Source organism: Lactuca serriola, chromosome 5 (genome assembly GCF_051521515.1).
Source record: "Lactuca serriola cultivar US96UC23 chromosome 5, Lser_US96UC23_V15, whole genome shotgun sequence".
Lineage (NCBI taxonomy): Eukaryota > Viridiplantae > Streptophyta > Magnoliopsida > Asterales > Asteraceae > Lactuca > Lactuca serriola.
In genome coordinates, this window is record NC_136412.1 from 74,810,152 (window position 1) to 74,827,591 (window position 17,440).

At 30.6% G+C, this 17,440-nt stretch overlaps 1 protein-coding gene across 2 annotated transcripts; it reads left to right on the forward strand.

Annotated features, from left to right (window-relative positions):
* Positions 1 to 682: 682 nt before the first annotated feature.
* Positions 683 to 15,530, forward strand: LOC145052627 (uncharacterized). Of its 2 annotated transcripts, none has more exons than XM_079000473.1 (10): positions 683 to 1,678; positions 6,068 to 6,115; positions 9,530 to 10,549; positions 10,891 to 11,820; positions 11,935 to 12,075; positions 13,057 to 13,163; positions 14,040 to 14,406; positions 14,504 to 14,710; positions 14,808 to 14,917; positions 15,008 to 15,530. In XM_079000473.1, exons 1-10 carry the CDS (start codon positions 743 to 745, stop codon positions 15,414 to 15,416), a joined length of 4,275 nt encoding a protein of 1,424 aa, XP_078856599.1. In that variant the 5' UTR covers positions 683 to 742; the 3' UTR covers positions 15,417 to 15,530. The 2 variants fall into 2 exon arrangements, with proteins under 2 accessions (XP_078856599.1, XP_078856598.1); XM_079000472.1 differs by having other exon boundaries at positions 684 to 1,678; positions 15,002 to 15,530.
* Positions 15,531 to 17,440: the final 1,910 nt, after the last annotated feature.

The following is a 17,440-nucleotide window of genomic DNA, read 5'->3' on the forward strand; positions in this document are numbered from 1 at the left end:
CAATAATTTGTATCTGATCCATTTTTACAAATTTGGTTAAATTATTAGATGAGCCTTATTAGTTATTAGAGAGTTCACTCCATACCTGCTATTAAGAATATAACCAAATGAACTCAACTTAAAATTATTTAGACACATTACAAGCCTTGTACGTATCTTAAAGCATATGTAATAACTAATAAGAGATAAATGAGGTTATTTACACTAGTTTTGTGTAGTTAATAATAATCATTAAGTCAAACTAATATATAAGAAATACCATATTCGATATTTATTATTATTTTTATTTTTAAAGGACGGCAAACACGCCTAATATGTTTATTTTATAAATATTCTTTATTAAATTTGATACCTGACAAAGCATATTATGACTTATGTAGCAATTTATTTTAAAATTAAAAAGGATAATATAATTTATGCAAATTCTAGTTTAATATATTTATAATTAAACTAACTGTGGTTTTATTGACATGTGCAATCAGTTTTTTCTTTTTTAAATTTGCCTTGGTATTCCAACAAACTGACTTCTAGCTCCCCGCAATTGCGCTGTGATGTGTAGTGTTTAAATAAATTATTTATATATTTCTAGTGGGTAGGTAAGGTAACCAGTTGTTTTCCCAAACCCCATGGTTAGTTAATGTGTTTGGGTTTATATATCTTCGGTGAACCTCATCAACATTTGTGTCTTTTCAATTCTTATAATCTTTTTTTCTTTCAAAAATATCTCATAAACAAACACATCATGCCCTTCCCCGAAGAAATTGCTCGCTTAAGAATTCCATTGGAAGATATATTACAAGCAACAAACAACTTCGCAGCTCAATGTTTCATTGCGAGCGGTGGTTTTGGGAATGTGTACAAAGGAGATCTCTTAAGGCCAGAAGGCCTTGTCACAGTCGCATTCAAACGGCTTGATAGAGAATCTAAACAAGGATCGGAAGAGTTCATGCGTGACATTAGTGTTCTTTCTTCATATAAACATGAAAATATCGTCTCTCTTGTTGGTTTCTGTGACGAGGGAGACGAGATGATCGTTGTCTACAAGTTTGTACCACGTGGAAGCCTCGACAAGTATGTTAGTAGTGCTCACCTCACATGGTTACAGCGCCTCCAAATTTGCCTTGGTGCAGCTCGTGGCTTGACTTATCTTCATTTTCCTCCAACAGAAACCCAAATACGAGTCATTCATCGGGACTTGAAGAGCGCAAATATTCTGTTAGATGAAAATTGGCAGCCAAAGATAGCTGATTTCGGGTTATCGAAATTACATGTAGTAAGTGAGCAGTCTGATTTCCTTGTCACCAATGCTGCTGGCACATTCGGCTACCTGGATCCTGTATACTATAAAACTGGTGTTCTAACAAAAGAGTCAGATTTGTACTCTTTTGGGGTTGTATTGTTTGAAATCCTTTGTGGAAGATTAGCATTTGAAGAGGGGAAAGGGTTTCTAGGTCCCTTGGCATGCCGCCATTATTGTGACGGAAAACTTACTGAGATCATAGATCCCATTCTAAGAAAACAGATGAGCGCAGACTCCTTGGACCTTTATTCAGCTATTGCATACCAATGCCTGGATAATGATAGAAAGCAACGTCCAACGATCGTGGAGGTTGTCCAAAAGCTTGAGGAAGTTTTAAGACTTCAACAGAAATTTGAGGCGGCGTTAGCACAACAACAAGTAAGTTATTTGATCAAATTAATCATATAAATTAGTTCATCAACAATTCATTAATAAAAGTAATTGTCTTGGAAGGCTTGTTTAAAAAAAATTACAAATTATGCATAATTTATACTAGCTTTTTAATGAAAAACAAAAGTAAAAAAAATGTCCACGATTTTGTTAAAGTCAAAGGAATGCAATATTACTATTGATCTATGAGCACTATTACTATTGATATATGAAAATTTATTTAAAAGAGGAAAATAATAGTTCTATAAAAAAATTCAAGGGTATGCAATTGCATATAATAATGCTATGCACTCCATCCGGCCATTATATATATATATATATATATATATATATATATATATATATATATATATATATATATATATATATATATATATAGAGAGAGAGAGAGAGAGAGAGAGAGAGAGAACCATTATTATTCAAGGAACCAAGCGTCCGAATTTAAAGCGATGAACGACAAAAAAAAAGGTTGTAAATTTTTATAATGGACGCATATGTACCTGATTATAACAAAACTTACTTCCTTTTTTCATTTAAAATCTTTTTTAGGCCAAGTTTTTTTATTGAAAAAAAAATCCAAATATACCGTTGTTCATGATTTTTCGTCCTCTTTCCATAGAGATCCATGATGATATATATAAAAAACGAACTTTTTTCTTTCGAAAAAAACCACTTAATTTTCTTATTTTTTTAAATATTAATTTTTTTTTATAAAAAAAAACTAATTATACCAAAAATATTAATTTTTTGTAGTCTATTAATAAACATCAATACCGATTAAAAAACAAATACCACGAACAGTGTAGATTCACACTGTGAATCTAAACTGTAAATATTTTAATTTTTAACATCCACAATATAAAAAATCTCGAACAGTTCAAATTCATATTATGAAACTCAAAAGGTTCGAAAAAAAACCTCGATTAGTGTAGATTCACATTGTGAATCTAAACTGTAAATATTTCAAATTTTAACATTCACAATATGAAAAAGCTTCGATCAGTTCAGATTCACACTGTTAATCTGATTTATTATTATACACACTGTGAATCTGAGGAGGTTCATAATGTGAATCTGAACAGGTTTACAATATGAATCTGAACAAGTTCACAATGTGAATCTAAACTGAAATATCGTTTTTTTTAACATGAATATGAATCTATGTTTAAAAAGTACAAAAAATATGAATTTTGATATATTTATTAATTTTTTTCTATAAAAAATAGACCTTAACTTTTTTATTAAAGAAAATGAAGTGGGTTTTTTTCGAAAAAAAAAGTTCGTTTTTTATATATCATCATGGATCTCTATGGAAAGATGACGAAAAATCGTGAACAATGATATATTCGGTTTTTTTTGATAAAAAACATGACCTAAAAAAATTTTAAACGAAAAAAAGTGGTGGGTTTTTTTGTAAATGGTGGATTTTTTTGTATAATCTGGTATATGTGCGTCCAATGTAAAAGTGTACATCTATTTCCTTGGCCGTTAATCATTATGATTTTCGATGCTCACGATTGGTTCCTTGGTTAATTATGGTTCTTTATTGAACCTCACCCTATATATATATATATATATATATATATATATATATATATATATATATATATATATATATATATATATATATAAACACAATCCTCTTTATTAAATGAAAGTTTTTTTTGCTACATGTCACTTTATCATGAATTATGATACTTAGTATTTTATGGTGCTTTTCAATTTAATAAAATCCACAAGTCATTTTCTTGTATTTATCAATTTTATTTAAAAATCTCACCTAATTATGTAATTTTTGTGATTTAAGAATACATGTTCCTTCCAAATCTAAATTCCTATATTTAAGGTCATTTAAATTAATTTTCCGGTTATTTTTCTTATCCGATATTATTAACCTAAAATTATGCTACTAACATATTATTTTTTGATATTTTTTTTAGATTTTTTGTTCTTTGTTTTCTTATTTTCCAAATAAAATTTGTTTAAACATTTTTTTAGAATAATAAAATAATAGAAGTTATTAGCAAACTAAATAATTATCCTTTCTTATAAATGAATGTTTTTTGTCACATGTCACTTTGTCATGAATTAAAACATTGGTATTACTATGTATGAGTATAGATTTTTTTTATATAAAAGTTTATATTTTATAGTATGACATGATGATTGTATCATTAATCTTGAGTTAAAACACACAGTTGATGTTTTAAAATTTACACTTTGATATTTAACTTTTATTTTAATCAACCCGTATAGTAAACGGGTCTCACAACTATCCTCTCTAATAAATAAATGTTTTTTTTACCAGATGTCACCTTGTCATGAATTATCACACTTGGCATTTTATGGTGTTTTTCAATTTAATAAAATTCACATGTCATTTTCTTGTATTTATCAATTTTATTTAAAAATGTCACCTAATTATGTATTTGTGAGGATTTAAAAATATGCTTCCTTCCAAATTTCAATTTCTCCATTTAAGACCATTTAAATCAATTTATCGTTTATTTTTCTTATTCGGTGTTATTAGCCTAAAATTATGCCACTGTTTGCCATTCAAATTCATATATATTCCATTTTTTCAAAAACTTTCTAATGTATCTATATATTTTATATGGATTCAAAATTATGCTACTAACATACTATTTTTTGATATTTTTCTTAGATTTTTTGTTCTTTGTTTTCTTATTTTCCAAATAAAATTTGTTTAAAAATCTTTTTGAGAATAATAAAATAATAGAATTTATTAGGAAACTAAATTATCCTCTCTAATAAATGAAAGTCTTTTTTTTTTACCAAATGTCACTTTATGATAAATTAAAACACTACACGGGTATTACTATGTATTTGTATAGTTTTTTATATTAAAATTTATATTATAGTACAACATGATGATTGTATTATTAATTTTGAGTTAAAACACACTGTTGATGTTTTAATATTTACACTTCGATATTTAACTTTTATTTTAATCAACTTGTGTAGTATACGGGTCTCACATCTACTAATCTAATGAAAAACGATGACAATTCTTTTGAGAATTAGTACTTTAGCATGACATCATCTTCTTTTGTCTTTTGTAAAGCCAAACATAATTGATTAAGTTTTAATTCTTTTTACTTGTCCCATATTTTATTTTAAGTGCAAAATCTTTTCATATAGACATAATCCTAACAACAAATCATAACAATATAATAGCACCAAGCCAAACACAAACACAAACCAAAAAGTTTCAAAATATATCACTAAAAAAGAAATGAAATGTTGTGAAATCATAATAATATAACACCGTTGTATGAAATTAGCAAGAAATAAGAATGTTGTATCTAATATTTTAGTGTTTAGGTCATTTTTTGTCACTTAACTTTTGACTTTGTGTTCATTTAGTCACTTAATTCATTTTTAGTTTTAAAATGTCATCGAACTTTTAACTTTGTGTTCATTTAGTCAGTTAACTTTTGGTTTAGTCACTTAACTTTTGGATTTATGCTCATTTAGTTACCTAAATTTTAAAATTATGTTCATTTAGTTACTAAACGTTTAGAATATTTTAAAAGTTAGGTGACTAAACGAGCAAAAATCCAAAAGTTAAGTGACTAAATGAACACAATTCCAAAAGTTTGATGAGCTTTTAAAACTTAAAAAGAGTTAAGTTGCCAAATGAGCAGAAAACCAAAAATTAGTTCACCCTTTTGGTTGCGGTTTCATCTTGTTATATATATATATATATATATATATATATATATATATATATATATATATATATATATATATATATATATATATATATATATATATATTAAAACTCTTATTTTAGGCATAAATATTCGGTTTAACATGGTAAATCCGTAAAAAAAAGTTAAAATTGAAAAAAAATGCAAGTAGATAGTATTAGTAAACCTAAAATCCACAAAAGGATAAATCCGTATACTTTTGCCAAACTTAAGGATTTTTTATGTCATTATCTTGTCAATTAAACTATATTTTAAAATAGAAAACTTTGGAATTTAAAGGATAATGATTCTCTTAATATTAAATTCTAAATTTTATTTTAAATTAATTAAAATTTTCATATAACATAACTTTTAACCATAACCAATATTACTTTGTCATCATTATTTTATTTGGTCATAATAGCAACATATGAGACCTAAAATACCAAATATATTTTCGATTTTATTGTTACAGAATATGGTTCCATTCAAGATACTTTTTAGAATTTTAATATGGTTCTCTCCTTCTCTCCCTCTCTCTCTCTCTCTCTCTCTTATATATATATATATATATATATATATATATATATATATAATTTGAATCCAAAAGATTTATATTTACCTAGTTTCTTTTTGTTTGTAAATATTTACTTGTTTCTATTAGGTTGCAGATAATTTGAAAGACAAACATGAAGGTGAAGATGACTTCAAGGTATTTAAATTTGAAGTTTAGAAATTTACATGTTGACTCGTTTTCTTTTCTAGTGTAAAAATCATGAAAGTGGACTCCAAAAGTGAGGTCCCATGTTTAAAAATGGTTAATGTCATAAAAACCATCTAGTTTTTAGGGTTTTGTCGATTTTGCTCAAAATTGAAATTTATGTCCGTTTTTACCCATATATTTTCGAAAAAATGTTCGATTTTACCTTTTTACCTGTGATAACAGGTTTTCCAGGTTACCATTATATTAAATTTGCAAAAAACACCTTAAGTTAACCATTTTTTTGCGTTTTTACCCTTAAGTTTATTTATTTATTTATTTTTATTATTTTTTTTTTTTACATTTTTACCCTAAGCATATTTTTTTCATAATATACATAATCATGCAGAAAATTCGTATTTATATATGAAAAAATATTTAATTAAATATTGTATTTATATTTTTTTAATGATATATATATATATATATATATATATATGTTTGTGTGTGTGTGTGTTTTTGCATGGATATATCATTTAAAAAGATGAATAATATTTTTAGAATTATGAATATGTGTTTTATAGATATAGTTTTTAGAAGTATAAATACATATTTTTACATTTTTATATATTAATATGTATCTATACTTCTAAAAATATATTTATACTTAAAAAAAAACATATATCAAAATACATATTTACACTTCTATATATATATATATATATATATATATATATATATATATATATATATATATATATATATATATATATATACACTCATATAAACATGTTTTTGAATGAAAAATTTTTTCATTGATATGTATATTTTTAAATACATAAAAATACGTATTTGTAGTTCTAAAAACATATTAATTTGTTTTTTTTACATCTTAAATGGTTTATCCAAGAAAAAAAAAACCCACCCACCCACACACACACACACACACACACACACACACACACATATATATATATATATATATATATATATAACATTAAAAAATGTAAATACAGTATTTAATTAAAAAATTTCGTATATAAATATGATTTTTCTGCTTGAATACGTGTAATATGAAAAAAATACATAGGGTAAAAGTGTAAAAAAAATTATAAACTTAAGGGTAAAAACTTAAAAAAACTGTAAACTAAAGGGTTTTTTTGCAAAGTTAATATATTAGTAACCTGTTATCACTTGTAAAAGGGTAAACCGAACATTTTTTGGAAAATGTTAGGGTAAAACCGGATATAAAATTCAACTTTGGGCAAAACCGATAAAACCATGAAAACTTGAGGGTTTTTATGACATTAGCCCTGTTTAAAACCATGAACTTTTGTTTAATCCTTTCTTTTTAGAATAAATTATTTAAATCGTCCCTAAGGTTTGTTTAAAATTGCACGTTTGGTCCCTAGTCTTTTTTTGCACTCAGATCGTTCATATGGTTTAATTTGTTGCGTTTTTCATCCATATGGTTTGGCAAAGTTTGCACATTTGATCCCTAACTTTATATATGTAAGGGACAAAAAAACGCAACAAAATCAAACCACAGGGACGACACAAGTGCAAAAAAAAAAAAGTTAGAAACCAAACATGTAATTTTGACCAAAACAGAAAGACGATTTCCATAAATACGATTTCAATAATTTACTATTATTTTTTAAGGATTTTCTTAGCGTGGTGATAACCTTGGGACAGGTAACCGCGTGAGATTGTATGGGTATTCTGCACCCTTTTATTTGCAATAAAATAGGAGTAATATGCACAATATTTATGACCGGTTGAAAAACTAGTAACGACACATTAAGCAATAAATATAGTTCTCCGAAAAGTATGGGTTGATGTTTCTAGCTGCAAATTTTATGACATGTACAACATAGTTGATAGTCGAACAACGCAAAGTTTGTGCAACAAAGTAACATACATTTGGTTCCAAACCAATAATGCTTCAAAGTATATGAGAATTGTAAATTAATTAAAAATTAAAAAGATAAACTCGGAAATCGAACAAGTTGATTCCAAGTCATCATTATCACCTCCCTCATTTGTTTGGTGTTCCTAGACATAACAACATAAGCTCTAAATGTGTTTCATGGTTTATATATATATATATATATATATATATATATATATATATATATATATATATATATATATATATATATGTGTGTGTGTGTGTGTGTATGTGTGTGTGTGTAATCTCCACAAAATTCCAAATATTTTGGTACAATTTATGAAAAAGTTTTAAATTTTATTTGGTTTTCTAAAATTTTATTTGGTTTATAAAAAAATTTTGATTACAGGATAAACTATTTTGGTCCAGAAAACTATTTTCTTTTTAGTTACCTCCATAAAACTCTCATTATTTTCGTTCAATTTATGAAAAAATACCATATTTTTATTCTACTTCGGCTCTATTACTCTTTCACAAAAAAATATGGAAATTTCTTAGTTCTAAAAATCGCATTGTTCTAACCATTTGTTACACTTTTAAAGACTACTTTCTGTGATGTAAATGGAAAATGACATTGTGGTATTTCGAACAAAATAGGTCGAGAACAAGTCTATCATTGCATCAATAGGCATAATATAAAAGCACAATGATATATAAAAATATATTTAAAAAAAACATATAAAAATATAAAACATAAATTATTTAGCCGGTGAGACCCTACATATAAAATTTTGAAAATTTTATGAATATATAATATTATAATTATATATGTTTAAATGTTTGCTATGTAAAATAAATATAACTTTATTAAAATTTTTTCTAAAATGGTCACAGTAACAGGGTATCGTCGGGAACACCGTCCAGACCGGTGTGGTACCGCAAAAAAAAATGAAGACTTCTCAGCTTGATGAACAATTGGCATTCATTCGCTTGTTTTTCACAAGCATTCAAGCACACAAGTGCAGACACACATGTGTGTGTATATATAGTTAACTTATTCTCTTTAGAGAGTATGAGACAACATGCTTTCATTCAGAACCTCCAATCATTCAAGAATAAATCATTCAAAGGTTACCAAAAGCCACATATAATCTTTTGTGCAACAGAATGGTTAATAGTCATGCCTAACAGCCCCTAGGAACATACACTCTAAAGGGAATAAGCTAACAATAGCACATGGGAAGAACATGAATAACAACCAACAACATTTTGTAACAAATCAGGAGTTCATTAAATAGATATTTGCAAGCATATAACTATTAGTAGATTTCTCCTACTAAATAAAAGTAAAGCAATGTAACATATGAGGAAATTTAAGATAAAGCTAATGAAGAGAGACTACAAAGTTGTATGGATCTTTCAAGTTTTCTGAAATGGCCAAAAGATCTTTGAGTTATATGTGACCCTATGTGCATGTAATATTAGAATAACTCGGAAATTTAACTATTATTTTGCACTAACACTCAACGGTGCAGGTGAAAAACATGGATCATATGAAAATCCCACTAGAAGATATAAAGTCAGCAACTCATGATTTTCACGACGATTATAAAATTGGAATTGGTGGATTTGGGAAAGTTTACAAAGCAAAACTCTTCCACTTCGATTTTAGAAAATATGTTAAACAGGGTGGATATAAGACAGTTTCTACGGTGGAACTCTCAAGCTACCAAAGAACACAAAGCACTGTTGCTATTAAGCGGTTAGATAGGAATTCAGGGCAAGGAACTGGGGAATTCTTACAAGAAATCTCTGTTCTTCCTTACTTTACACACAAAAACCTTGTCACGCTTGTTGGATTTTGTGATGAAGATCATGAGCGTATTCTTGTGTATGAGCATGCCTCAAATGGAAGCCTCGATAGTCATATTGAAAAGAATGATATCATGAATTGTCATACATGGGCAACACGTCTTCAGATTTGTCTCGATGCTGCCTATGGGCTCGACTTTCTCCATAACGGTGTTGGAGAACATCATAGGATAATACATCGAGATATAAAGAGCTCCAACATTTTGTTAGGCCGAAACTACATAGGCATGATTAGTGACTTTGGGTTGTCAAGAATTGGCCCCTCAAATCTGCAAGCCACATTTCTTATGACTCAAGCTGTTGGCACACTCGCATATATTGATCCACAGTATGCCAAGACAGGTAAGCTGACAAAGGAGTCTGATGTTTATTCGTTTGGAGTAGTTTTGTTGGAAGCATTGAGTGGAAGACTGGCACATTTCCAATTGTCCAAAGATGCCCAAGAATTTCTACCTCACATGGCTAAACGCTGCTTCCAACAAAAAATTGTGAACGAAATTATCGATTCAAAGTTCAAGAAAGAGTTTGAGAAAGCCGGCTCTCCCATTCTGGATGATGAAACATGCCCAGACTCCATAATGATATTTGCAGAAATTGCATATAAATGTTGCAAAAAAAAACGGGAGGACCGTCCCACAATGGCTGAGGTTGTGAAAGAACTTGAGAAAGCATTCAAGTCTCATGTAAGTCATTAATTCTATAGTAACATGCATGTGTGACATCAAGTAACAACTTTGTTTAATTAATTTTAATTTTGGAAATCTATTTTCCTATTTTTCTCGAAAATGATCATGAAAAGTATTTTTCTTACTTGGATACTTCTTAAACAAACCATTACCTTGCAAGGGCAACGCTTCCCATTTGGGAGGTTCAAAGTTCTAATCCTTGGGGGCTTCAATCAGGGGTGGCCACAAGGGGGTAATGCACCTTTGCTTGTGAAAGCAAGGCAAGACATAGAAAGAATACAAGCGTACATATAATTTACATTAGCAAAGGCTTATAATTATCTGTGTATCTTGTGCAGGTGAACGGGGTAGAAGCCCTTAGAACGACACTTGATGATGTTATGTCTGCTACAAACAATTTCCATGATATTAAAGAGCAAGGACAACTGGGGGAGGTTTACTCTGGGGAACTTTCTCACTTCAGAGGACAGAACACAGTTACCATAAAACGGCTCCATCACTCAGTGGATTCACATGGAGAAGAATTTTGTAAGGAGATTGCAAGGCTTTATAGTTATAGCCATGAGAATGTTGTTCCAGTTTTAGGATTTTGTGAAGAACAAGGTGAGAGGATTGTTGTTTTTGAGCACATGGTTAAAGGAAGTGTAAAACAGCATCTGACCAATAATAGTCTAACATGGAAACAACGGCTCAAGATATGTGTTGATGCTGCACATGGGTTAGCTTACATTCATAGTCATACTGAAATCGATCAACAGTTGATTCATGGTGACATGAAAAGCAGTAGCATTCTTCTTAGGGACGATTGGAAAGCTGCTATTTCTGATTTCATCATATTCCGAGGTGCAGGCACTTTAGGTTATCTTGATCCACTCTATATGACCACAGGCTCCATGACACAAAAATCGGATGTGTATTCTTTTGGGGTTATTTTATTTGAGATCTTATCGGGAAGATCAGCAGTTGAAAGGATCAAAATTGATCAGAAACAACAGCTTCGTGAACTCCCAAATGATGAAGCTCAACTGAAAAGTGCAAGACCAACAGTTGAAGAAGAGCGTGATGTCTTTCTTGCACAGTTGGCAGCAAAAAGCTTCAAAACCCAAAAAATACAGGATATTATCTTTCATGCTATAAAACAACAAATTGAACCACAATCGTTGGAGATATTTTCAACCATTGCCTATCAATGCTTGATGAAAGAGCAGGAGGATCGCCCAACAATGGCTAAGGTTGTAGAGGAACTTGAAAAGGCCTTCAATTGCCAAGTAAGTTCACTTAACGAGTAGAGAAACTAATGTGCGTTCTTTTAATAGCAAGATTCAGCAAGCTGTTTTGCATGCAGTTATAACGTTTTCATCTTTCAATTCATGTATACACAGGATGAGTGGGAATGGGAACAAAATCTGCCATCGGATTATAAGAAAATAATCCAAATGTCAAAATATCCGGTGCCCTCCACAATCTCAAAGAAGGACCTCCATTCCTTATTTTCTTCAGGAATCCTCCTTAACAATGAAAAAGTGGTGACTCGATCTCTTTAACCATTTATATATGTCTTCCTCATTTGAAATATACTGGGCCGGTCCAGACGGTGGGCAACCCGGGCGACCGCCCAAGGCCCACGACTCCAGGGGGCCCAAAATTTATGGGCTATGTAGTGTACATATATAAACCAATTATTACCAAAATGATTTTTAGGGCCTAATGTTGGTTCAAACTCAAACTAGCTTAAAAGATAAATAATTTGGCTTGCTTGCTTTTGCTAATTGAACATGTTTATAGTGAAGAATAAATGATATTTTTTTTTAATCTTTATTATATTTGTCTTTAAGGGGCCCTTTTTTTCCTTTTGCCCCGGGCCCCATATACATTTGGACCGGCCTTGTTATATACATCTATAGACTATAGTCAATAATTACATGTGCTGGTTTTCCTTGGAATATCTCTTTACTACCATAAATAGCATACATGTCTGCCAGAAAAAGAAGATGATACAATAGCACTCTAATCAAAATTTTGTGTCTAGGAATCATTTACATCTCAACATAGGCTTTCATTTACATATCAAGGAAAAACCACTTTGGGTATTATGTTTTCTACAAATGAAAGGAATGCTTTTTGTTTTCCTAGATGATCTTGCAAGCTCAATGCAGCACTGATAAATGATATCTAATATTATCTAATCTCAAAGAAGGTAAAGGTGATTGAAAAACAACTCAAGGCTCATCAGAAGTAGAAACATGAGATCGAAACTCCAAACAAGTAACAATATTGATAAATAACCAGCCATCAATATTATACAAGAAACAAACTAATCATTCCATGCAAGATATAATATATATCAGGACAGAAAGTAACCGTTTAGATAAATAACTTATCATTCTCACTGTCTTCTAATCCTCTCGACGCCTTCTCTCAACATTCCAGGCCTTTTCATAATATAATTAATGCTCTCCGACTCATTTTTAATTTCAATTTTTGCTCATCTTTTATGGCAACAGTGGTTTTCAATAAGCATGGATGGATCAAGAAATGAAATGATACCGGCCAAAAGATTTTCATACAATGATGTTTCTTCTCTGAAGTGGAGATCCATTCAAAAATCAAGGTTCTGTCTACTTTATGTGATTACCACCACTTTCTATTAACTTTTTAAGTCAAGTGATACATGTCACTTAACTTAAAATCATTCTGTTTGGAGTGAACTCTAGCATAAAAATTTCTACTTCTTTTATGAAGTGGAACGTTTGCATCAAATCCATGAGGTTAAAACCTAGCTAGAGTGCATGAGCTTGCTTCGGGAACCACAAGTTTTATAAGTGACTGTACTAAGATATGGTGGAAAACATGTTGGGCTTGGGATCTAAACTTCTAATGAAGTGATAGAAATTCCCTTAGTTTTGTCAAATCTATGTTGAAGTAGAATTCACATTTTTGACTTGAGCCAACGAGTTTTAACAACAAATTTCAAAATATGGGGGCTTGTTTTGTAGTTTTTCTCATCTTATGGGCACATAATTTGGTGGTCTTTTGAGATGTGGAAAATGAAACTGCTGTGCTATGATGATGTGTATATGTGTTTAGTGTTTACAAAAGGAATAATTAGAAAAGAAACAAGAAAATGAAGAACCAAAATTTGCTTCTCATTTTACTTGTGGGGGAACAAAGAAAAGAGGAGAATAATGGAAATGGCAAATCTCAAAAACTCTCCGTAACTAACCTGATACACATTATTAAGCTGCAGCCAAACAAAAACAAACGCTTGAAAAAGACAAAAGTACCCTTATTCACTAAAGATCTTTTGACTTTATTTGGACCTTTTGACCAATTTGTAAGCCACAAATTAAACCCACAGAAACATATATTTATTAGAATCATAGTCTAACATGTAAATTATGAGAAACTACCAACACTTGCTCCTTTTTACAATCTATCAATATGTTGGATAGCATACGATTTTCTGAATCGTAATATGTTTGTGCAGATTTCCAAAGGTCGCAAAGATCTTGGACATCTCAAATCTTAATATTGGAGTTCAGATAAATGCTGAGTTCTTAACTCCAGAGACGATGTATGGAGCTTACCTAGTTTTCAAGTTTTATGATCGAAGAAAGGTTTCCAGCAGGCCGATATACATAAACCTTAAATATAAAAAGGCAGGTGAAACCTTAAATGCATATTTTGCAGAGTGGAAAGAAGGTGGAAGTCAGTGGTTGAGAGTTGAATTATTTCGGTTTCAGAGTGATCACAGAAGTACTGATTTTGAATTTCTACTAGAAAGCTTTTCAAAGTATTATTGTGGCATAGGGGGAATATTTGTTGAAGGCATAGAGTTTAACGCCATTCCAATGGTAAATCAAATAGTTAGTTTCCCTCTCTTCTTTTTTGTATTTATTTTGGGGAAATTTGTACAAAAATATCATAACGTGGTCATCTAATTGTCTATAGGTGGACTTAGAAAAAAATAAAAAATTGAAGGATGGAACAAACATGGGAGGAGTCTTGAAAACAAAGTTGGAGATGGACTCAGCAGAACAAATGATAGCCGATAATGAAGAAATTATTAAGAGGTCTGGAAACAATGTCCAAAATGCCTCCAATGTAGAGCTGTGCTTACTTCTTTTCAAAGGAGTTCTAATTGACAATGGTGAAAAGGTCTGATGTTTTTCTTTTTCTTAACACAAAATTTGAAAAATTAATTACATATTCTTGTGGTATCATAATGATAAGCGTGTAACTCTATGATGAACAGTTATTCTCCCTAAGTGAAGTCAACGGGAAGAGATGTCATATGCTACCTGCAAAAGCAATTATATACAACTCTTCAAATATAAAGTTGTGCAACCCTCCAACCGAATTCAGGTTTACTTTATTACTCCTTTCATCTCAGGTTTACTTTAGCAGATTCATGGAATCACTTAAATTTATAAGACTTAATTAATGTAGGTGCAGATTTGAAGAGGTTGTTGAGATTCTATCTCACCAGGATTTTCGTATCAAATGTGACATTGAGACCAAAATGCTCTCATCAGATACAACCTATGCTTGTTTCCTTGTGTTCAAACTTTCAAAAAAATGTCGTGGGCTCAAGTGCCCAGTGAAAGCACGTGATCTAGTACCTCATAGAAAGGAAAGAACCAAAATCATTTCTTTCAGGTACCCAAACACAGTGAATTTAGACAAAATCAAATGGATTCCAGAACAGAGAGAAGATGGATGGATGGAGGTTGAAGTGTGGGAATTTAACGTTGATAGCACGCATAATGATGAGTTTGTTCCTATGGATTTGAAACTGACATGTTATGAAGAAAATATGTCTGGTCTTATTGTGTATGGCATTGAGTTCCGTCCTATAGCATAAGTGTATATTAAGTAACATTTATACATGTTCTTCTAAGTGTATGGTAATCTGTTATTACATCTTTTGTGCTTTTATATTAACTTAATAAAGGCTCAATAGAAGATAGTTCCTCAATACTATGCAGCGCATAGCTAGTTGCATGTCTATACAAGACAAGATAAACTTCTTTTTATAAGAGGGAAAATTACAAAGTAAAAGAAAATACACACACGAGCTACAACATTTGTTTTTTTGTTTATATGGCATCAAAAGGTACAGGGGTGCAATACTATTAATAACCAGAAAACATACCAGTAGAATTAATGTAATCCTCAAGTGGACATACATGATGATCATCTTAGCTGGAGGAAGCAAAACAACCATACCAACGATTTTCATATACCATGAACAAACCCTTCATCAACCACTCCAAAAGCAGGTTCGCGCTCTTAATTAGAACCCAAATGCTGACAAACGGATGAGTGTTAGCCATAACTTTCAACCCACTTGTATACAATTGATATCGATCTTTCACAGGTAAGGTCATTCATTTTCAAAAGATCCTCTCTCTCTCTCTCTCTCTCTCTCTCTCTCTCTCTCTCTCTTCAAGACATTATTAAAAAAGAAAGGTTTTAAACAATGCTGGATTGTATAGCTACTTGGAATTTAGTAATGAAAATGGTGCAAAAGATTTTGACTATGAAGAGATAGAAGTTTGGTCCAAGTGGTTCTGTTGATTATTCCCATGGAAAAGAGACTTCATTTATAATGAAAAAGCTACCTGGCTTCCCATTCTTTGTCTTCCTTGTTCTTTCCCATAATTGTTGGGCAATTTGGTAAATTTCTCATTCCCTTTACTCTATCGATTCTGATGACCCTAATCTTTCTTTTGGTCGTATCTGCACCCACTTCCGCATTAAATTTTTATCAATTCCGTGATTAATATAGAGCTTGATGGGGCTAAGATTTAAGTCCAATCACATTCCCATTAATATCTCTTGACTTCATAATCGGCCTCCTATCTGTTGTATTCCTCCACGTATTTTGGGCTCTTGGAATACTTTTGTACTCGGCAGCCCAGCCCGTGAGCCCGGTAATGAGGAGTCCATCTGCTCCCAAGATAGTCCCAACTCCCAAGTTCCAAGTAGAGTGCACAATACAAAGTGGTTTTTTGACAACCAAATGGAGAAAACCAGAACCGGTTTTGAAATAACCGAACTTGTTAGAACTGAACCGTCCGTTTGGAACTGGTTTTTACCCGATTTACACAAAACGAACAAAACAAATAGAACCGGTTAAAAAACAAGAAAAAAAAAAAACAACAATTTTTTTTTTTTACAAATTTCACCTTCCAATAAATATCGAACCCATTATGAGCAAAACCAGTTTTCTATAAACGATTCTAAAAAAATCAGTTTTTTTTTTTAACTAGAATAAGTTTAAAACTTGTGTTTGTGTAGTATATGTGCATAAGAGACGCGAGACAACCCCCGCATGGAGGTGGGTATGGCAGGGCTTTGACTAGTTAATAGGTCCATCAAGCCATGCATGTGGGCTTCATACAAACTCATTTTTTTAGGTGTGCTCAGGCCTTAATCGGGCTATACATAGTATTTTCCTAGAGTTAGTTGAAGGATATTTTGTATAATCAGAGGTATATAATAAGATCATACTTTCATTCATTTATACTCTTTTACGTTTGATAGTTTTGGGTCTTATATACCATGGTAAAATTCTAAACGATGGTAATTATTCATGAACATATATATATATATATATATATATATATATATATATATATATATATATATATATATATATGAAAGACCTATATGTATACAAAGTACATAGGTGAATAAATAAGTATTGAATAAAAGACATCACTTCTGAAGGAGTATAAAAGACATTATTTATAGTTAAATAATGGTGTACCCATGTCGGTTATTAAATAAAGAGGGGATATCGACCACAGATTGGGTAAAAACAAAAACAACAATAAAAGGCCTAATAAGGAGAAATGACCACATCGAACCGGTTATATCCAA